The sequence below is a fragment of the Dendrobates tinctorius genome, unplaced genomic scaffold (assembly GCF_039654945.1).
Source record: "Dendrobates tinctorius isolate UK_male_01 unplaced genomic scaffold, ASM3965494v1 ptg000063l, whole genome shotgun sequence".
Lineage (NCBI taxonomy): Eukaryota > Metazoa > Chordata > Amphibia > Anura > Dendrobatidae > Dendrobates > Dendrobates tinctorius.
Genome location: NW_027361731.1, coordinates 2,529,073 through 2,552,683, shown reverse-complemented (window position 1 = coordinate 2,552,683; position 23,611 = coordinate 2,529,073). Strand labels below are relative to the sequence as shown.

At 45.4% G+C, this 23,611-nt stretch overlaps 1 protein-coding gene across 1 annotated transcript; it reads left to right on the top strand.

Annotated features, from left to right (window-relative positions):
* Positions 1 to 1,384: 1,384 nt before the first annotated feature.
* On the top strand, positions 1,385 to 23,438 carry LOC141094153 (uncharacterized). Its single transcript, XM_073579905.1, is given in 8 exon segments — positions 1,385 to 1,521; positions 17,080 to 17,229; positions 17,359 to 17,538; positions 17,621 to 17,744; positions 17,819 to 17,916; positions 18,115 to 18,205; positions 21,831 to 22,921; positions 22,923 to 23,438. Coding segments are annotated over 7 exon segments (2,100 nt in total). The 5' UTR covers positions 1,385 to 1,521; positions 17,080 to 17,151; the 3' UTR covers positions 23,361 to 23,438.
* The last annotated feature ends 173 nt before the right edge of the window (positions 23,439 to 23,611 follow it).

Genomic DNA, 23,611 nt, shown 5'->3' with positions numbered 1-23,611 from the left:
GCACCCCTCCGTACACACACGGCTCCACTCTGTATACCTCGCACACACACGGCACCGCTCCGTTCACCTCGTACACATGCGGCTCTGCTCGGTGCACCTCGTACACACGCAGCTCTGCTCCGTACACCTCGTCCACACGCGGCTCCGCTCCGTACACCTCGTACACACACGGCTCCGATCACCTCGTACACACACGGCTCCACTCCATACACCTCGTACACACACGGCTCCACTTCGTACACCTCGTACACACTCGGATCTGCTCCGTACACCTCGTACACACACGGCTCCACTCCGTACACTTTGTACACAGACGGCTCCGCTCCGTACACCTCATACACAGGCGGCTCCACTCCGTACACCTCGCACACACACGGCTCTGCTCTGTACACCTCGTACACACAGGGCTCCACACCGTACACACACGGCTCAGCTCCGTACACCTTGTACACACACCGCTCTGCTCCATACACCTCGTACACACGCGGCTCCACTCCATACACTTCGTACACACGCGGCTCCGCTCCATACACCTCATACACACACGGCTCTGCTCCGCACACCTCCTACACACGCGGCTCCGCTCCGTACACCTCGTACACACACGGCTCCACTCCATACACCTCTTACACACACGGCTTCACTCCGTACACCTTGTACACACACGACTCCGCTCCGTACACCTCGTACACACACGGCGCCACTCCGTACACCTCGTACACACACGGCTCCGCTCCGTACACCTCGTACACACACGGCGCCACTCCGTACACCTCGTACACACACGGCTCCGCTCCGTACACCTCGTACACACACGGCTCCTCTCCGTACACCTTGAACACACACGGCTCCGCTCTGTACACCTTGTACACACACGGCTCCGCTCTGTACACCTTGTACACACACGGCTCCGCTCTGTACACCTTGTACACACACGGCTCCGCTCCGTACACCTCGTACACACACGGCTCCACTCCGTACACCTCGTACACACACGGCTCCACTCCGTACACCTTGTACACACACGGCTCCGCTCTGTACACCTTGTACACACACGGCTCCGCTCTGTACACCTTGTACACACACGGCTCCGCTCCATACACCTCGTACACACACGGCTCCACTCCGTACACAGGCGGCTCCACTCCGTACACAGGCGGCTCCGCTCCGTACACCTCGTACACAGGCGGCTCCCCTCCGTACACCTCGCACACACACGGCTTCACTCCGTACACCTTGTACACACGCGGCTCTGCTCCGTACACCTCGTACACAGGCGGCTCCGCTCCGTACACCTCGCACACACACGGCTCTGCTGCATCCACACTGTAAACCCCTCCTGACCCCACACATAAACTTCCCCCTCATCCAGCACTATGACAACCAGCACAGCAGAGTCCTGCACACACTGAGGCCCCTGATCATGTGACCCCTGACTCCTCCCCTCCGGTGACCTCATCACAGGTCCTGTGTACAGAGCAGCCATTCTGCTCCTCTGCTGGAGTTGCTCCTTGAGATCAGGTAATGTTTGGCAGGAGTCATCTGCAGGAAGTAGAACAATTCCCCCATTAAGTGATTGGATCCCGCAGATCTCTCACGGTGCGATCTGGAGTCTCGACCACTTTCTTGTGCTCCATGGTACATTAACCGTCTGTACCACTTTCTCTTTTCCTGAGCCGTCAGTGATCTTACAGACGGGAGTTTCCAGGAGCGCTAGATTCAGGGCGATCCTAGTGCTGATCGAGCCGTCCGCCTCCATCTAAAGTTATGAAGTGTCAGGGGTGGATTAAGGGTAGCCAGGGCCCGGGGCAGTTCAGACTCTGTGGGCCCCCCTCGTCACGTGACGGGGGTCACGATATACCTGAAATAGATTATTCCAGAAAAATTGTTGCTGAGTGAAGCTATAACCTGTCAACCATCCATTGATCTAGTTAATTTACCCTTCATTTAGGAAGAGAAAAAAAATAAAAAATTTAAGCCATAGTATAGAACAGTCCAATTTTAATCTGTAAACAAGATTGACAATTTTCACAGGTTTCTCATCAAAAGTGCAACTTAAACAGTGGAAAATACATTGAAATTGTCACATTCCTATTACAATACAGTCATATCAATGACAAAAGTGTCAAATGCATAACTTATATAAATATTACTTATACACACACATTTACCAGAAACTATATATTCAAGTATCCTCTGAAAATATCTAAAATCAAGCACAGCACCATTAGTTTCAGGTGCATCAGTACTACGCCATGTTCCAAATTATTATGCAAGTGTTCTTTTTCAGTGTCAAATGCATTGGTGGTATATATTAAGTGACTGTTATTACACTGACTGTCATTTGCAACGACCATTTTGGAAAATCAGAGAAAAAGAACATTTGCATAATAATTTGGAACATGGTGTAATACAGTACACAAAATACCATATACCAAACACTAGATAAAGTCTTTGATACAAGTAAAAGTAATTCACAAAGTCTGATGAAAGTCAGTATTCAAATATATTATCAGGATGCTTTTCCCACAGTAAACATTCCCCCTCCCTCCTTATTTCTATATGCATTATAATCATCTCTTCCTGCTTTGGGTAACATAACGCTTTTAATGTATGTGTCATCGGAATGTAAAACCCTCAATAAGCCTTTTTTTAGCTTAAATTAACACATTTTTTTCCTGCATTTCTTTGCGCTGTATTCATCAATTATTTTGGATACGTCAAGGGTTTTCAAAAGTTTGCATTCAATGCTTAAAAGAGAAAGGTGGTTTAACCGCTCTTGGCCCATTTGGCTCCTTAGCTCATTTTTTATTCTTTTGAGTTTGGAAAAAGACCTTTCGCCAGTACAGTTTGACACCATCATACTCAAATATATCCTGAGTATAATTTCAGTGTTACAAAATGTCTGAGTTAAATTATGTTCGTGTAGAAGTAGGAACAAATTCGGTTCAGACAATTCGTTTTTTCCTGTCTTCTCTCTTATAAAGGAGGTGGATAAAAATGTTGAAAACTGAACTAGCTCTGTTTCGGTTGCACCAGGCATTAGGTCTTCAGGATATGAACAAACAAGATTGCTTCCAGCCTCTTTAGTCTCCAATGGAGAAAGTTTTGACAAATTAGACAAAAAGCCAAATTTGGAGCAAACATTTCGTGAGGAAATTTCATTAGTTTTGGGGTTTACATGTGTGAAGCATTTTTTATTACAGTACCTATGATGGTTACCAGTGGTAAGCACAGCAGAGTTGTGCAAGTCTGCCTCAGAATTTTGGAAAAAAGTAGCTCCTTTAGCAATATAATATTATTGCATTTCGGCGCGCACGGCGCACCGTCAAGAGTGCGCAGCACGCTACTTTCACACTGGCAGCGCATGATCTGCGCACCCTATGCTAAAGATAGGGTGCGCCGATCGCATGCGTGCAAATGCGAAAGTAGGCGGTGATCCCGGATGGGGCGGGCAGGGAGCCGGCTCAGGGCGGGGCTTAACGACGCAGGGCGCAGCGTTGTTTTAACGCGAATGTGAAACCAGCCTAAGAGAAGGAATCATTTAGTAAACTAAACATTGATGCTGTGTCAGCCTGTGTGTGTTTTTTGGGAAGAACTTACAGTTTGGCTGGTACTTTCCAGAGGAAGCGCACAATGGTATGTACTTGAGTATTGAATACCTAAAAGAAATAAAGCAAGAACTATAAGGCCACGATTTTGTGGCTGTCCGTGGGGATCTGAGTTTTTGCAAGATCCCACAAACAGCCACAGATCCACACGGATCCCTGCATTCAGATGGCAAATAGCCACCTGTATCCGAGTCTATGCAGGTTCCGTGTGGATCCTGTGGTCCCTGTCTCTCCCTGCTCCTGCCTCCTCCATCTTCTTCCCTCCTCTCCTTTATCCTCTTCCCTGTTCTATTCCCTATCCTGTCATCTGTTTTCTCCCTCCGTGTGTTAAAAAAAAAAAATCTCCTCCTGGAGGATACATCACCTTCCGCCAACTCCGGGGATGCCACAGTCTCCATCGAGGCTAAAGGACCTCTGGTGATGTCACAGAGCCGATCACATGACAGGTCAGCTGATCGCCCCTGTGACATCACCAGAGGTTCTTCTCCCCTGATGGTGACGGTTGCATCCCCGGAGCTGGCGGGAAGGTGATGTATCCTCCAGGAGGAGATTTTATTTTTTTTTTAAACAAAAAGAGGGGAGAGAACACGGGACAGGATAGGGAATAGAACAGGGAAGAGTAGCAGGGTGACAGAATAGAATAGCAGGGGGGGGGAGCAGAATAGAGGAGATGGAGGAAGGAGAACAGGGAGGACTCGGACAGACAGGGCTCACGGAGCCGACATCAGATCTGAGGTAAACTCTGATCGGATGTCCATAGGCTCACATTTTATCGGTGGTCGGATCGGCACGGATCCGATGCTGTCCAATTTGAGGCACGGACACCAAATCGCAGCAGGCTACGATTTTGTGTCCGTGACTAAATCGGACAGGATCGGATGGTGCAAAAATTGGATGCCAAAAGGCACACATCCTATCTGATCTCCATAGGGGTACATGGGAGCCGAATTCAGATCCGAGTGTATCCGATTTGAAACGGATACACTTGGAAGCTCAGAAATCATGATTTGAAACTGGCCTAAGTTTCTAATATCTGTATACACCTAATGGCTTTGGTGTGTGTACGTGGTATGAGCATACACTTACTAGAAAGTTGCTGGGTCTCTGTTCCTCTTTAGCTTTGTCTTTATCCAGCAGCTTCGTTCTTTGTCTTGCCTCCTGACCCCTTTCCCTTCATTATTCAAGTCATGAGAAAAGTTCCTGTAGATAAAAGACCCCAAAAAGATAACGTTAGTGGAAGAACGAGAGACTCAAAAAAATAGACATCACAAAACAATACGCGACGCTCACACAGTGTGCATTTCCCGCGATTTTGTGGGCATGCGTTTTGCGGCCGCGCTCATTAGCACAGTTATCAAAAGTGTGGCACCCCTATGGCGAGGCGCCACAGGGGGGTACTGCACCCCAAGTTGAAGGTGCAGTGCCTCTCTAGTCACAGGTGGAGGAGGGAATTGCAGAGTCTGGAATACAAGGGGAACATTAGCTCAGCAGTATACACCTTTTGTATCTGGGACTGGTTATACAGTAGGTCCTGGGGGCGTGGACCTTAGCTGAGTGGGTGACGTGACACTAGGTGGACCAATGTGCAAGCAAGAATTTTGGACTGGTAACAGGTTAGAATACAGGGCGCTAGATTTTTACAAGTTGTTTATTCTGTGCACAGGAGCATTCAGGGCATAATAGCCTGCGTCTTATAATGCAGCATCAGCGTGTGCACGAGGCCTTACAAATACTGAGGTAACAACTCACCAAATACTCAGCGTGTGCACGAGGCCTTACAGATACTGAGGTAACAACTCACCAAATACTCAGCGTGTGCACGAGGCATTACAGATACTGAGGTAACAACTCACCAAATACTCAGCGTGTGCACGAGGCCTTACAAATACTGAGGTATCAACTCACCAAATACTCAGCGTGTGCACGAGGCCTTACAGATACTGAGATAAAAGCTCACCAAATACTCAGCGTGTGCACGAGACCTTACAGATACTGAGGTAACAACTCACCAAATACTCAGCGTGTGCACGAGGCCTTACAGATACTGAGGTAACATCTCACCAAATACTCAGCGTGTGCACGAGGCCTTACAAATACTGAGGGACAAACTGACCAAATACTGAACATCTGCACAAGACCTTACAAATAATAAGTTACAAACTCACCAAATACACAACGTGCACACCCACTACCCCTCCATCCTTGTATAGACATGTGAAATACCTCTACATGCTGAATGTGCCCCACTATGTGGATATTTTGCTTGACTAATGTATGTATGTATGTATGGACTCCATGCATACATGATCCAAGGAAGATGGCCACTTAAGAGTGGCACATGATACAGCATGTACAGCAATTTCACATGCTTTTGTGTTATCCAAGAGGGGGGGCACAGTTTACAAGGGGTACATTTGCCCCATGTAGTTTCACGACAGACAGTCCTCTGTCCCGTATTGTCTCCTCACCCTCCCTCACCACTCCACTGATTAAGGGGCCTTTCACATCAGCGGTTTAGCTTATGTGTGGCCATTCCAGCAGGTGGCGCCAGTTCATCCGCCTAACGGCCGACTTGCAGCCCAGATGCGGCAAGCCCCATGCGTTGTCTATGGGGCTTGCGGTCTGGTGCAGCAAGTGCAGTTCTGTCGGGTGCGGCAGATCTGGCACTTACGGCCGCGAAAAAAAAACACAGCTTACAGCGTTTTTTTTTCGCGTCCGCAAGTGCCGGATCTGCCCAGTTAGGCGGACGATCCAGCACATGTGGTGTCACCTGCCGGATCGGCCGCAAACATCAGCTAAACGCTGATGTGAAAGCAGCCTTAGTTAAGCCTCTTTAACATCATTAATTCTTTCAAATTGCGGCAGATCCAGCAGATTTACCACATCTGCTGCCTAACGGCTGCACTTGCCGCACACATGTGGCAAGCCCCATGCATTGTCTATGGGGCTTGCGGTCGGGTGCGGCAAGTGCGGTTCTGCCACATGCGGCAGATCCGGCACTTGCGTTCGTGAAAAACAACGTGGTCAGCAGCAGTTTTCCTTCACTGTTGCAAGTGCTGGATCTGCCGCATCCGGCAGAATTAAACTTGCCACACCCGACCGCAAGCCCTATAGACAATGCATGGGGCTTGGCACAAGTGCGCCAGAAGTGCGGCCGTTAGGCAGCAGATGTGGTGAATCTGCCGCAATTCGAAAAAAATTCAGATGTGAAAGGGCCGTAAAGGATCCGTCACACACAGCGATATCGCTGGCGACATTGCTCCTGCGTCAGGGCTTGAGCGACATTGCCAGTGCATCGCTGCGTGTAACAGGACGATTTCAACCCTGATAAGTTGGTGGTTGGAGTTGACAGGTTTCTGTGCATGTTGGGGATCCTGGCGATATCAACTCCAGCAACCTGGCGCATCGCTGCGTGTGACACTGCAATAGCGATCTAAGAGGCAACTCTGCAGAGGAAGTGCCATGATAAAGATAGCTACCGGAATCACCCGCAGGATCGCTGGATCACTGAACGCAGCTCTGCGAGCAACATCGCAGGAGAGTCTTCAGCGACTTCTCCTCAGCGATGTTGCAGCGATGTGCGCGTTCATGAGATCTCCAGCAACATCGCGGCGTGTAACGGGGCCTTTAAGCTGGGTTCACACTTGCAGCGTTCTGTGGAGGGCATCTGCAAGATGTCCGCAAGCCAACCGCAGGCCCATCTGTATCATGGGACGCACGGTATCTGCAGATGGCTGCAGACAGCCACACGTTCCCATTGCCGGCAATGAGTGATTTGTGCGCATGCGGATGCTTGCGCACAAATCACATACTCTCGAGAACACGACATGTCACATTCTCAGCGTGGACGAGAGTGTGTGATTTGTGCACAAGCATCCGCATGCGCACAAATCACTCATTGCCGGCAATAGGAACGCGCAGCTGTTTGCAGCCACCGTGCGTTCCATGATACAGATGGAGCTGCGGTGGGATTGCGGATGCCCTCCGCAGAATGCTGTGGAGGCATCAGCAAGTCTGAAGCCAACCTGAGTACACAAATCATTTAATTACTTAGGATTCTTTTTTTTTTTTTACACTCAATGAGTCTGAGAGACTGAAACTGAGTCCTCTCTGTCATTCAGCAGCCACCAGGAGGTCTGGCTGGCAGCAGACAGTGCACACACAGAGCACTGCCACAGGCAGCTGCTGCAGCAGGGCAGGACTAGTCAGGAGGACTGATCACTCACTCACGTTCCCTGTGCTGCGTGTCAGCATTGGGGGATGGACAGTACCTCTCTCCTCAGACTCCCTTTATTGCAGGCTGAGGCAACGGCCCAGGAGATAACAGGAGATGAAGGTCGGCGGGTCACGGGCGGCAATGAGTCACAAGTCAGTCTCAGACTCAGTCAGCCTGTCTGCAATTGCCAAGGAAGTGTTTTTCTGCCCTGGATCCTCCTGGAGCAGGACTCAGAGGATCCCGGCAGAATCAAGCAAGCAGCACAGCCAGGAGCAGGTTGTCAGCACTGCAGCAGCCAGCTCTCCTCAGTCTTCAGATCCTCTATGGCCGAGTGAGGTAAGACTGAGGCGGGCTGCGCATCTGACTGTGCCTCACCTCGCGGTCTTTTCAACGTCCTCTGCACGTCGGACTCGTACGTCACGTGACGTCATGACGTACGGTCTCGTCTGTGCAAGAGGAAGAAAGGGGCGGGGCGGAGCGGAACTGTCAGCCTAAGGCCGGTTTCCCATTAGCGCATTTTCAGCGCGCGCACGGCCGGGGGTAGCTCCGCCCCTGAGCCGGCTCTCTGCCCGGCGTGCCCGCCCCTTGCTTGTAGCGCCGCCTACTAGCGGACAGCGGCGCCTGCGATCGGCGCACCCTATCTTTAGCATAGGGTGCGCAGATCGTGCGCAGGCCGTGCGCTAGTTGCGCTTTGACCTGCGCTGCGCACTTTTGACGGTGCACCGTGCGCGCCAAAATCCGAAAAGTTTGATTTTGGCGCGCACGGCGCACCGTCAACAGTGCGCAGCGCAGGTCAAAGCGCAACTAGCGCACGGCCTGCGCACGATCTGCGCACCCTATGCTAAAGATAGGGTGCACCGATCGCAGGCGCCGCTGTCCGCTAGTAGGCGGCGCTACAAGCAAGGGGCGGGCACGCCGGGCAGAGAGCCGGCTCGGGGGCGGAGCTACCCCCGGCCGTGCGCGCGCTGAAAATGCGCTAATGTGAAACCGGCCTAAGAGGTCGGTCGGTGCAGTCGTGTGGCGTGCGGTGGCGGATTATAATGGGGCAATTTACTGGCCTGGGCTGTGGGCCCCTTAACCCCACTGGGCCCGGGGCAACTGCCCAAATTGACCTCATTATAATCCTCCACTGTGTAGTGTCAGGTGGTGGAGCCGCTCTTTCCTCTGCATTGCTGGTAGTGAAATAGACTTGTCCATTTTCTAGATGGACGCTGAGATGAATTATAGTCGGTTGTGTGATGCCGGTCTCCTGGGAGTGTGCTCCGGGCACGCGCTCCCTGCCAATTATAGGGGCATCATTTGCACGTCTGAAAACATCCTCAGCCAATAGCAGCGAGACTGTCACGGATGTGTCAGAGGCAGCAGACCTTTGCACTGCATCCATCTGCAGAAGGTCTCAGTAGTTTGCTTTGCAGACGAGTGGCCACCACCCCCAGTGCTAATGGCCACACCTGGACCTGAGTGTTGGTTTACTTGCTGCTGGGTGATATTTTCTATTTGCACTTCCCTGTTGAGGCTTGGAGCTGCAGCAGGCGGCTAGCGTCCTCTTTGGAGTTTGAAGGACGACCGTGATTCTCGCTGAGTCTACTCAAGCTAAGTTTCCCCTTGTATTGTGTATCCTAGCTGTCTTTAGTGGCAGTGGGGATTGACTAGCGATTATCCTGTCCTTCCCGATGCAGGACTTATTGCCAGGGTCAGGCAAGGATTAAGTATCCTGCTCGGCGATAGGTGTAGAACCTATGTAGGGACGATAGGGCAGACAGAGTGATGTTAAATCTGTCTAGATGGTCTCCACTCCCCCCTTCCCTAGTGTTGGTTCTCATTCCCTTATCCCTTCGTACTACACTTAGCCTTTCCTTCACGTTGCATGACAGAGACGTTTGATATTTAAGGCACCCTCAATTATTGGGAGGTACCTTAGCAATTTTAGTAATCAGTGTGTTTTCTGCTAGTTAGTTGTAAGGTCTCTGTACCTGTGCTTCCTTAACCTGACCCTGTCCCTCATGCTTGCCCTGTTTGAACCTGATCATGTGCCTCCTCAATAATCAGAACCTCCCACTCCCATCTCCAAGACTTTTCACGTGCTATGCCAATTTTTTGGAATGCACTACCCCGGTCAGTACGATTAATCCCCACAGTTTTAAGCGTGCCCTAAAATCGCATTTGTTCAGACTGGCCTATCGCCTCAACGCATTAACCTAAATATCCCTGTGTGGCTCATTCAAAATTTTTTACCATATCCAGGTTCCTCGCATCATGTTCTCACATGCTTTTTGCACTTAATAGCCCTCTGTGTCTGTACTGTTACATATTTAGACTGTTAACTGGTTCATGCAGCAAGAGGAACACCTGATACTTACACTATGGCTGGTCAGAACAATAAAAGCAATTGTTACCAACCACCTTTCGTGTCTCCCGTTTTCCCTTCTAGATTGTAAGCTTGCAAGCAGGGCCCTCATTCCTCTTGGTATCTGTTTTGACCTATGTGTTATTGTTATGCTGTAATGTCTATTGTCTGTAGAAGTCCCCTCTATAATGTAAAGTGCTGCGGAATATGTTGGCGCTATAGAAATAAAATTATTATTATTATCCTTCTGTAACCTACTCCTGACCCCATCCTGCATCTACCAGATCTTGATCTGTCTTGTGCCCACCTATACCGCTACCCTCACCAGTGCAGTCTAAACCTGAACCTGTGTGATCCTGTACCCGAGTCCGTCCTGTGTTCCTGAACGTATCTTGTCTGTTTCCTGTCCAGTACCCGTCCTTTTCACCAGCCATACAGTCCTGATCTAGAACTTATTCTATCTTTATGTGGTGCTCGGCTTACATATTCATACTGATGGCTTCTGACAGGTCACTGACTCCTCAGGGACCTGCCCCATATTTTACATACTGAATATAATATGTTTTGAAAAAAATAAATGCACATTCAGCAGGCAGGTGCCTGTGGCGACGCCTGCGCTATATCATGATTGCATCTATAATGTCAATTTAATTACCGTATATACTCGTGTATAAGCTGAGTTTTTCAGCACATTTTTTTGTCCTGAAATTGCCCCCCTCGGCTTATACACAAGTCATTGCCAAGTAAGCCAGCGGGGGAGGGTGAGCAGCGGCAGGAGTCGGCGGCTGCAGTTGTAGCTGTGCCGCTGCAAAAGAGAAATGAATATTCATTTCTCTTATAGCAGTGAGAGCTGCAGCTGCCGGCTTCCATAAGACATCATACTCACCCTCCTCCGCGCCGTCGCAGCTTCTCCATTGGTCCCGGTGCCGGCAGCTCTTCCTGTGCTGAGCGATTACGTGGCACCGCTCATTACGGTAATGAATATGCACGCGTTTCCACTCCCATAAGCGTGGAGGGAATATTCATTACCTAAATGAGTGGTGCCACATGATCGCTCAGCACAGGAAGAGCTGCCGGCGCTGGAACCAACGAGATGCTGCGAAGGCACGCTGGAGGAGGGCGAGTAGGATGTTTTTTTTTTTTGGAATAGGAAGCATGCATACTAGGACGGGAGAGGGTGAGCCATGCATACAACGATGGGACGGGTGGAGCCTTGCATACAACGATGGGATCGGGGGGGAGCCATGCATACAACGGACGGGGTGAGCCATACATACCAGGACAGGATGGGGGAAGCCAAGCATAGCAGGACAGGGATGAGGGGACAATACATATCCGGATTATACTTTAGTCAATAAGCTTACCCAGTTTTCCATGGCAAAGTTAGGTGGGTCAGCTTATACTCGAGTATATTTGGTATTTTATTTGGTGATATCAATGTATTGAGAAAAAAATAAAAATTCTCTCTCAAAATGGCGTCAGCCGCACCTGTGCAGTAGCATCTATTGGCGATCTGATAGATGCTACGCCACAGGTGCTGCCGATGCCATCTTGGTGGAGTCAATTTTTTTTCCCTCTAACAAAGTGGCGCTGCCTGCACCTGTGCAGTAGCGTCCTTGGGATCGCCGATAGATGCTACTGCAAAGGCGCGGCCAGCGCAATTTTGAGAATTTTTGTTTTTTTTCTGAATAAGTTTATATCGCCAAAAAAAATAGTTAAATGGACATTATAGATGCGATCATGCTACAGTGCAGGCGTCGCCGCCGCCAGCACCTGACTGCTGAATGTGAATTTATTTATTTTTTAAAACATTTATATTCAGTATGTAAAATAGGGAGCAGGTCAGCGAGGGATCAATGACCTGTCATAAGCCATACAGATGAATATGTAAGCAGAGCAGCACATAAAGAGCCGCTCACAGGCCGCCCCGGAGCACGAGTATATCATTAACTGAAAATTGCAAATAAAGTTTAAACAACAACCGCAAGACGGATTTCATCACCAGGTATCATTGTAATCAGTGTAACGGCGCCAACCTGACAGTGTCTGTAGGTTACTGTGCACAATCCTGTTGACAGGTTCCCTTTAAATCATGTTAATCAGATGGGCACTGACCATTCAGAAGCTCTTCCCTTATCTCAGGCCAAGTTGCATTACACGTAACTGTTATAATCAAATCTGGACGGCCGTATATCCGAACATATGTCATGTCGTCCTGAGCATACTCGTGCACACCTGTGTCTCAGGTATAGCTTCATAACATCGATCAGCTCGCATCTGTTCATCTCCCAAACAGTAAACTTATAAAAATGTTGGGTTTTGATTTGCTACAGGAAGCATCAGACCTATTTTGTGATATATTTGTTCCTTTGCTTTAAAAGTCGGCATAAATGCAGCTTCCTTAGGTCCAACTGTCATACCAAAGGATGTCATCTGGAAAGATGGATTGTGTCTCCTAATAATTTGCAGTAAATGCTTAGACTCATGAGTTGTTCCCGACATGTATGAAAAAAGTGGTTCGGGAGGTAGAGATAAAGGTGGCAAACTGACTTTACCAGTTGTCCACCACATAACAGGCGACGTAAAGTTAAACTTTTTTGCTTGACAGTGTTCTCATATTATGTCCATTTTGCTTATTAAGACTTTCAGATGTGACCTACAGTCCTGAATTGGGTCGTAGTGAAGCCCTTCCAAACTCAAGTCAGTCTGCCTACGTCTTTGCATAACTTGAATATGTCATATGCCGTCGTTTTGATGATGTTCATCCTTTTGTTCAGATGTTTCCACATCCCTTGATTCAGCCTGTCTCATCTCTTTACCTTTAAGATGAGATTTGCGTTGTTCTCCTGTCTCAGCTGTTTGAGAAGATTTTGCTTTCTTGGCTTTTGGATTAACTTGCCCAATAGATGGCCATTTTTTGGGTGGCATTTTAAAAACAGTTCTTATTAATATGACCCTTAGTAATCACCTCAAACTGATCAAAGATATAAAAGGTGAATGTATACATATAAAGCAGAAAATGTGTGACTGCCTCACAGTCATACTGTTCTAGTTGTCCATAGCAACCAATCAGAGCTCAGCTATCTCCATAGTTTCACTGCTGAAAGATGCAATTTGGTTGCTATAGGTAACCAGAACGATCTTACTGTGAGGCAATTTTCAGAAATATACAGTTCTGGCAAAAATTAAGAGACCACTGCAAAATTTTTAGTTTGTCTGATTTTTCTCTTTATACCTATATGTTTGAGTAAAATGTGAATTGCTCTTTTATTTTATAAACTACTGACAACATGTCTTCAAATTTCCAATCACTAAATTTTGTATTTATTTTCAGAAAATGAGAAATGGTCAAAATAACAAAAAAATGCAGAGTGCTTGCAGCCCTCAAATAATGCTAAGAAAACAAGTTCATAATCATTTAGAAACAACAATACTAATGTTTTAACTCAGGAAGAGTTCAGAAATCAATGTTTTGTGGAATAACCATGATATTTAATCACAGCTTTCATGTGTCTTGGCTGCTTTCCACCAGTCTTTCACACTGCTTTTGGGTGACCTTATGTCACTCCTGGTACAGAAATGTAAGCAGCTCTTCTTTGTTTGATGGCTTATGACTATCCATCTTCCTCTTGATTACATTCCAGAGGTTTTCAGTGGGGTTCAGGTCTGGAGATTGGGCTGGCCATGACAGGGATTTGATGTGGTGGTCCTTCATCCACACATTGATGGACCTAGCTGTGTGGCATGGCGCATTGTCCTGCTGGAAACACCAGTCCTCAGAGTTGGGGAACAGTGCCTGAGCAGAAGGAATCAACTGTTTTTCCAGGATAATCTTGTATGCGGCTTGATTCATACGTCCATCGCAAAGATTAACCTGCCCAATTCCAGCTTTGCTGAAGCATCCCCAGATCATCACCGATCCTCCACCAAATTTCACTGTGGGTGCAAAGACACCGTGACTTGTATGCCTCTCCAGGTCTCCGTCTCTAACCATTAGACGACCAGGTGTTGGGAAAAGCTGAAAATTAGACACATCAGAGATTACCTTACTCCAGTCCTCTATGGTCCAATCCTTATGGTTTTTGGCAAACGTCAGCCTGGCTCTCCTATGCGTCTCATTGATGAAAGGCTTTTTTCTAGCTTTACATGACTTGAGCCCTGCCTCTAGAAGCTTGTTACAAACTGTTCTTGCCGTGCACTTCACCTCAGCTGCCATTTTTTATTCCTTCACTTGATGTCCTCCTGCAGTTGTTGAGTGACATTCGAATAAAATGATGGTCATCCCGGTCAGTGGAGAGTCGTTTTTGCCCTCTGCCGGTCTTTTAGCTTTGTTGTCCCCAAAGTCTGCTGCTTGACTTTGTTGCAATGGACTGCCGTCTTAGCAATTTTAAGGTTGCTGGCAACATGATGCTCACTGTATCCCTCTGCTAGTAAAGCCAGAATTGAGCCCTTCTTTTCCTCACTCAAGACTTTTCTTTTCAACTCCTTTGGCATGGTTAAAAGTTATTTTTTAATTCCTATTACTTTTGGGATATTACTAGCACTTTTTTTGCCATCCAGCTTGTCTGATTGCAAGATGATTGTGAACACCACAGCAGGGTTTTTTTATACTATGCTTTGTTAAAAAAAGATTTGGTTGAGGTGATCACCTAATCAGAAGCACATTAAGTAGAATGAGGTGTACTCTGGTCGGAATTCAACTGAAACTGGAATGGAATGGCTGTCGGACATGTAGAGAAGCTGATTTTTATAAAACTGTGCAGTGGTCTCTTAACTTTTGCCAGAGCTGTATATACAGTCATATGTTAAAGTTTGGGCACCCCTATTAATGTTAACCTTTTTTCTTTATAACAATTTTGGTTTTTGCAACATCTATTTCAGTTTCATATATCTAAGAACTGATGGACTCAGTTATATTTCTGGATTCAAATGAGGTTTATTGTACTAACAGAAAATGTGCAATCTGCATTTAAACAAAATTTGACCGGTGCAAAAGTATGGGCACCCTTATCATTTTCTTGATTTGAACACTCCAAACTAGTTTTTACTGACTTCCTGAAGCACTAAATTGGTTTTGTAACCTCATTGAGCTTTGAACTTCATAGCCAGGTGTATCAAATCATGAGTAAGGTATTTAAGGTGGCCACTTGCAGGTAGTTCTCCTATTTGATTCTCCTATGAAGAGTGGCATCATGGGCTCCTCAAAACAACTCTCAAATGATCTGAAAACAAAGATTATTCAACATAGCTTTTCAGGGGACGGATACAAAAAGTTGTCTCAGAGATTTAACCTGTCAGTTTCCACTGTGAGGAACATAGTAAGGAAATGGAAGAACACAGGTACAGTTCTTGTTAAGCCCAGAAGTGGCAGGCCAAGAAAAATATCAGAAAGGCAGAGAAGAAGAATGGTGAGAACAGTCAAGGACAATCCACAGACCACCTCCAAAGACCTGCAGCATCATCTTGCTGCAGATGGTGTCACTGTGCATCGGTCAACAATACAGCGCACTTTGCACAAGCAGAAGCTGTATGGGAGAGTGATGCGAAAGAAGCCGTTTCTGCAAGCACGCCACAAACAGTCGCCTGAGGTATGCAAAAGCACATTTGGACAAGCCAGTTACATTTTGGAAGAAGGTCCTGTGGACTGATGAAACAAAGATTGAGTTGTTTGGTCATACAAAAAGGCATTATGGATGGAGGCTACAAAACACAGCATTCCAAGAAAAACACTTGCTACCCACAGAAAAATTTGGTGGAGGTTCCATCATGCTTTGGGGCTGTGTGGCCAATGCCGGCACCAGGAATCTTGTTAAAGTTGAGGGTCGCATGGATTCAACTCAGTAGCAGCAGATTCTTGACAATAATGTGCAAGAATCAGTGACGAAGTTGAAGTTACGCAGGGGATGGATATTTCAGCAAGACAATGATCCAAAACACCGCTCCAAATCTACTCAGGCATTCATGCAGAGGAACAATTACAATGTTCTGGAATGGCCATCCCCAGTCCCCAGACCTGAATATCATTGAACATCTGTGGGATGATTTGAAGCGGGCTGTCCATGCTCGGCGACCATCAAACTTAACTGAACTGGAATTGTTTTGTAAACAGGAATGGTCACAATTACCTTCATCCAGGAACTCATTAATAGCTACAGGAAGCGACTAGAGGCTGTTATTTTTGCAAAAGGAGGATCTACGAAATATTAATGTCACTTTTATGTTGAGGTGCCCATACTTTTGCACCGGTCAAGTTTTGTTAAAATGCAGATTGCACATTTTCTGTTAGTACAATAAACCTCATTTGAATCCAGAAATATAACTGAGTCCATCAGTTACTAGATATATGAAACTGAAATAGCTATTGCAAAAACCAAAATTGTTATAAAGAATAAAGGTTAACATTAATAGGGGTGCCCAAACTTTAACATATGACTGTATATAGTGTGCTATAATTACAGACTTTAGAGTAGCTTATCAGGTTGCCCCACCTTAGAAGCTATAGTTGCTGCCCCTTTAAGAGTAACTCTTTGGGCGCTGTCCCTCTAAATCTTAAGGACCTTTTGGCCAACAACTATCATTTTACATTCAACACACAGACACACATTTTCTCCTTTATCTCTATAGAGTCTAAATTCTGACAGCCAAATCTGAAGGGGGGATATTTTGAGTTTTAACGTTCGCAGTATTTTTAGTCTGGGCCGTGCAAAATTTCACTCAAACTGGGTGAAAAGTTTGGTTTTGTATCCAAAGGGCTACCACACACAGATTTTCTGCTTTCTCTATACAGAAGTAAACTAAACACTGTAAAATAATAAATCTCCTCATATGTTTCCGTTATTATCTCCTGTAATTGTATTATTACACAGGATTTTTATGATGTTACATTGGCTCATCTTTTTCTTCAGGTGTCTACAATATCGGATCTTCTCAGTGAAGATCTTCTACATAAGAGAATTTTCCTGATTTACCCATCAAGGATGGATATGGACAGAGACAAGATGGCGGAGAGGATATTACACCTCACCCTAGAGATCCTCTTCCGGCTTACTGGAGAGGTGAGAGATTCTGATGACGTCACATTACATCATTCTTATCTATGGGAATAACAGATGGACAGAACTGGAGAGGTGAGGACTCTGGAAATGTCTGTAGTGAGATTTATTAATGTGTCTCTCCATAACCAGGATTACACAGTAGTGAAGAAGACCTCTAGTGATCGCTGTCAGGCCCCTGTGTCTGAGGGATGCGGAAGAACCCTGAGCCCAATCACGGGGCCTCCACCTCACCTCCTGATGTATGAGGACAACAATGATCAGAAGATCCTAGAACTCACCTACAAGATGATTGAGCTGCTGACTGGAGAGGTGACACTGCTGGGAATGCTGGGACATTATACAGTAACACTATGAATGGATCGGGGTATGACAGTATCATTGTATGTGTCAGGTTCCTATAAAGTGTCAGGATGTCGCTGTCTATTTCTCCATGGAGGAGTGGGAGTATTTAGAAGGACACAGAGATCTGTACAAGAACGTCATAATGGAGGTTCCCCAGCCCCTCACATCACCAGGTAATAGACAGGACTTGGCCTATAATTATCTGTATGTAAAGAATGAATTCAGTCCCTGTATGTGTTTCCTCCAGATCTATCCAGTAAGAGGACAACACCAGAGAGATGTCCCCGTCCTCTACTTCCACAGAACTGTAAACAAGAAGATTCCAATGTTCCTCAGGATCCTCAGGTAGATGGAGAGAAGGTGTCATGAGATCTCCCCTATGATGTGTAGACGGCTGTGAAGGTCTTGTGCTCAGTCTTGTTTTATCCACCAGTGTTATATGTTTTATACCTGTGTAATGAGAGCGGTGGAGATGGCAGGATTAGAGCTGATCATAGATGTGACTTCTCCATCTGTCTGTGACTTTTACAATATTTGTTTCAGGGTGAAGATCTGACCCATATTAATACTACAGAGACATATGTGAGGGGTGATGAGTGGTGTAAAGAGGAGATTCCTACATATGACTACCCAGGTGAGTAGTAACCACTAAATGCAGAGAAGTCACAGATTCTTCTCAGTCACCGGCTGTGGCTGCTTTATCGGTCGTGTAGTCCGGCTGTATCACAATCGTGTGATCACCATTTTTCCTCTAGACCACAACATTCTCCTTCACCCAAAAATGTTCTAATGACTTTTGTCATTAAAAGCTATTTTTTTATAGAACGTATAGCCTGGAGGATCCATCTACCCCCTAAGATTAGGAGACGCTAATTCTTACCTGCCCAGATCTGTAAACTAAAAGCCCAATTAACAGCGTAGATCGTGCCGACAACTTAGAAAATCACTTGAAGAAAAATATTATAATGGGCCGCTAAGAGAAAGCGGAGGGTAATTATGCTGTTGGCTTCCTAGAACGCTGATATCACATTGGATGAATCTACCTTCTCTCCCTTCTGTGCTGCTGAATGTGCTCATATGGTCCCTACAAGACCAGGTCCAGTCTTTCTGGCCAAACTTCGCTTTTATGATCCACTACATTAAATGTGCAGTGAGGCCAAGTGTGAATTTCTGTATGATAACAACGGAGTTTCTCTTTATCCTGACTTTTCAATTTCTTTTAAAACCAACTAACTTCAAGAACGATTGTGATAAAAACTACATAAAAGACATTACACCTGTGCTATGATATATCTCTAAGCTGTTCATGGCTGATGGCTGTAATATACATTTATTCACACCTGCAGGAGATGTGTTGGCATGGCTCGAGCCCTGGTTTCATGGATTCCCTCCACGTCATAAATTATATTTTGTTTTCAATCCTAAATAATTGAGATTACTGCACAATCTCTCCTGAAATGGGGAACACTAATACGTTCTCTACTATTCTGGTCAGGATTCATAGTTGCTCCAATGGCCCACCATAAATGAGGGGAAATCTGGTTTAGTATTGGAGTTCTTCTGACATACATACATTTTTGTTGGGGATGTAATATTGTTTTTTTTTTATTCGATTATACTTTTTTAAAGTTCATTCTGTATGATACTTTGATTGTGGCGGGATCGGCCAGCCTCACTTATGTGAATCTGTAACTCCCTGGTAGTCTTTAAAGGTCTCCTTTGCGTCTTTCAAATGCCCAAGACCTACATTTACGAAACATCAGCTCTACACTGTTGTAAACAATTCTCTTTTAAAAGTACATTTCTTCTTGAAACTCGTATGATAGAAAATATTGGCCCTTACGATAGTTTAGATTGCCAAGACCCACTGAGCCACTTACTCTAATTACTCCAGAGAGGTTTCACCACTAGTTACTCATTTTTTTTTTTTTTTTAACTGATGAAGATTGTTCACTTTTTCTTTCCAGTAGATTTGTTATTGTCCACCCCTCTACATGGATCTGTATTTTCACAGAGAACCCTAGGCTTGGGCAAGAAGTTAACTGCTGTTCGGTAGTATGAGACGGCAAAAAGTATAGTCAGGTAGCCAGGTCAGAACCAGGAGTGCATAGAAAATACAAAGTAAGAAGACACTAGAGTAGTCAGTAGACGAGACGGGGTCAAAACAGAAAATAAATACGCAAGCCAGGAGCTGAGCACAGAGGACTGAACCAGAGGTGAACAAGGTTGTATCTGGCAGCTTCCAGCAATATGCTTCGAGCTTTAGTAGAGTCTCATGTTTTCCAATTGTCTGAAGCAGGGAGCAGATTACTCCAGTTGGACAGCGCCCGGCACCCTAATCTCAGTGGTTGGACAAAGTCTACGCTGCCCAGAGCTTCTCAGTCCAACATCTGGCTCAGCACCAGCAGCAAAATAAATAAGATGGCTCCTTGTGACAGAAGCAGACGTTGCAGGAGCTGATGCCAAAATGTCAGAAAACCAGAGCAGTACAAATCCCTATAAAGTGACTCCATTTTGGAGATTATAACTCTGTGAATTAATCTATAGAAGTAGTGACTATTTTGACTCCACAGGAACTTTCCCGAAATTGGCACAGTGTACATTGGAGAGTGAAAATTACAAATACCGTATATACTCACGTATAAGCCGAGTTTTTCAGTACACTTTTTTTGTGCTGAAAACATACCCCCTCGGCTTATATACGTGTCATTGTCCCAGAAAGATAGCAGGGGAGGGGGAGTGGCGGATCAGCGGGTCACAGGAGGCAGAAGCCGGCGCCTGCGGCTAAAGTCTGCGCCCCCACTGAATATTCACTGTGCTGGCAGTAAATATTCATATCTCTTATATCGCGCACAGTTACAGCCATAGCCGCCGGCTTCCAGCACACATCCTACTTACCTTTCCTGCGCGCCCTTGCTGCATCTCATTTTTTCCGGCACCAGCAGCTTTTCCTGCCGAACAATCACGTGGCCCCGCTCATTAAGGTAATGAATATTCACGCCTTTCCATTCCCATAAGCGTGGATTGAATATTCATTACCCTAATGAGAGGAGCCACATGATTGCTCGGCCAGAAGAGCTGCTGGCGCCGGAAAGCATTGCAGGGAAGGTAAATAGGTTGTTGTTGTTTTTTGTTTTTTATAGGAACCATGCATACAAGGATAGGGGATAATGAGCCATGCATACAAGGATAGGGGATAATGAGCCATGCATACAAGGATAGGGGATAATGAGCCATGCATACAAGGATAGGGGATAATGAGCCATGCATACAAGGATAGGGGATAATGAGCCATGCATACAAGGATAGGGGATAATGAGCCATGCATACAAGGATAGGGGATACGGAGCCATGCATACAAGGATAGGGGATACGGAGCCATGCATACAAGGATAGGGGATACGGAGCCATGCATACAAGGATAGGGGATACGGAGCCATGCATACAAGGATAGGGAATAATGAGCCATGCATACAAGGATAGGGTTGGGGGAGTCATACATAAAAGTACAGGCTCAGGGGAACCTTGCATACAAGAATGGGACGGGGACCATGCATACCTGGATAAGGATGAGGGGACAATGCATACTCTTCTTATACTCAAGTCAATAAGTTTACCCAGTTTTTCGCGGCAAAATTAGGTACCTCGGCTTATACTCAGTTCAACTTATACTTGAGTATATACGGTATATAATTTTATTACCCAACACATAGTCCCCAGATTGTGCTCCAGGAGACACACACACACCGTAAATTAAGTGGGTTTTTCTCATTATAGTAATTCCAAATACATGTATGCTAAATGTGGTTCAGGCACATTGCAAGGCTCAGAAGCAAGGGTAGGTTTGCCTTTGGGAGAGCGGATTTTACTGGATTGGTTTATGGAAACCATGTTGCTTTTGAGGTGCTAATAATGTGGACCTCTGATTCTCCACTGACAGATGATGAACCTGAGTGGGGACTTGTTTTTGTGGGATGAGTACAGTTTTTATTGGTATTATTTTCACCTACATAACATTGTGTTTTTTCTGTTTTTTTGTATTCTATTTTTCGGAGGCAGAATGAACAAGCAGCTGAACACCACACTCTTCTGGTTAATCTTATGTTTTCTTTTAGACTGTGAACTTTCATTGTCTTGGTGAATGATTAAATATTTTTACATAAACTGTCAGTAAAAATGGCACGCTAAGTAGAAATGTTCAAAAATATAAAATTCAAGGATTTTTTAGCCAAAATAATAATCAGTTTTATTCTTAGCAGATGACTGTACCAGGAGATCAGAGGGACAGCTGACATCTTCAGTTTTTAAATCTGATGATCTTGAGATCCTACAAGATACAATTGAAGTGAATGCCATTACTCCAGATATACCATCATGCCTTCACATCAAAGATCTGTCATCTGATCCTTTGAAACAGGTCCCGTCTTCTGATTCATTACCAGCTACTAAGGAAAATCAAAGTCACGAAATAAGCATTGAAAAACAAACTGATCCTAAAACAAAGAAGCCATTTTCACAATCAGAATATGGAAATAGTTTTACTCTCAAAAAGTCTTTTCTTAAACATCACAAATTTCACACAGCAGAGAATAGATTTTCTTGTTCCAAGTGTGGGAAATGTTTTAACAAGAAATGGAATCTTCTTATACACGAAAGAACTCACACAGGGGAGAAACCTTTTTCCTGTTCAGAATGTGGGAAATGTTTTAACCAGAAATCAGGTTTGGTTAAGCACCAGAGAACCCACACAGGGGAGAAGCCGTTTTCATGTTCAGAATGTGTGAAATGTTTTAACCATAAATCAGCTTTGGTTTATCACCAGCGAACTCACACAGGGGAAAAGCCTTTTTCATGTTCAAAATGTGGGAAATGTTTTTCCCAGAAATCAGATTTGGTTAAGCACCAGAGAAGCCACACAGGGGAGAAGCCTTTTTTCTGTTCAGAATGTGGAAAATGTTTTATCCAGAAATCAGATTTGGTTAAACACCAGAGAATCCACACAGGGGAGAAGCCTTTTTTCTGTTCAGAATGTGGGAAATGTTTTAACCATAAATCAGCTTTGGTTAAGCACCAGAGAATCCACACCGGGGAAAAGCCTTTTTCATGTTCAGAATGTGTGAAATGTTTTAAGCATAAATCAGCTTTTGTTAAGCACCAGAGAATCCACACAGGGGAGAAGCCTTTATCATGTTCAGAATGTGGGAAATGTTTTAACCATAAATCAGCTTTGGTTAATCACCAGCGAACTCACACAGGGGAAAAGCCTTTTTCATGTTCAAAATGTGGGAAATGTTTTTCCCAGAAATCAGATTTGGTTAAGCACCAGAGAATCCACACAGGGGAGAAGCCTTTTTTTCTGTTCAGAATGTGGAAAATGTTTTATCCAGAAATCAGATTTGGTTAAGCACCAGAGAATCCACACAGGGGAGAAGCCTTTTTTATGTTCAGAATGTGGGAAATGTTTTAACCATAAATCAGCTTTGGTTAAGCACCAGAGAATACACACCGGGGAAAAGCCTTTTTCCTGTTCAGAATGTGGGAAATGTTTTATCCAGAAATCAGCTTTGGTTAAGCACAAGAGAACCCACACTGGGGAGAAGCCGTTTTCATGTTCAGAATGTGGGAAATGTTTTAACCAGAAATCAGCTTTGGTTAAGCACAAGGGAACCCACACAGGGGAAAAGCCTTTTTCCTGTTCAGAATGTGGGAAATGTTTTAAACAGAAATGGAATCTTGTTATACACCAAAGAATTCACACAGAGGAGAAGCCTTTTACATGTTCTTATTAAGGAAAATGTTCATACAAACATGTTATGTTATGCAAAGTAGGTGTCATAAAAAATATTAAAAATCTCTGAAGTCACTAACATCCACCCTCCCTCCTTTTTTCTGTCAGAGAGTGCAGCACCACACAATAGATGACAGGCTTAAGTCTCTTAGATGTGAACCATCTTACTTAAAATGCATGAAGTCCCTGATGACTGAAAGATGACTTTTGTAAGGAAGTCTGAGATTCAGAATGGCAGGTAATTAGACAAAA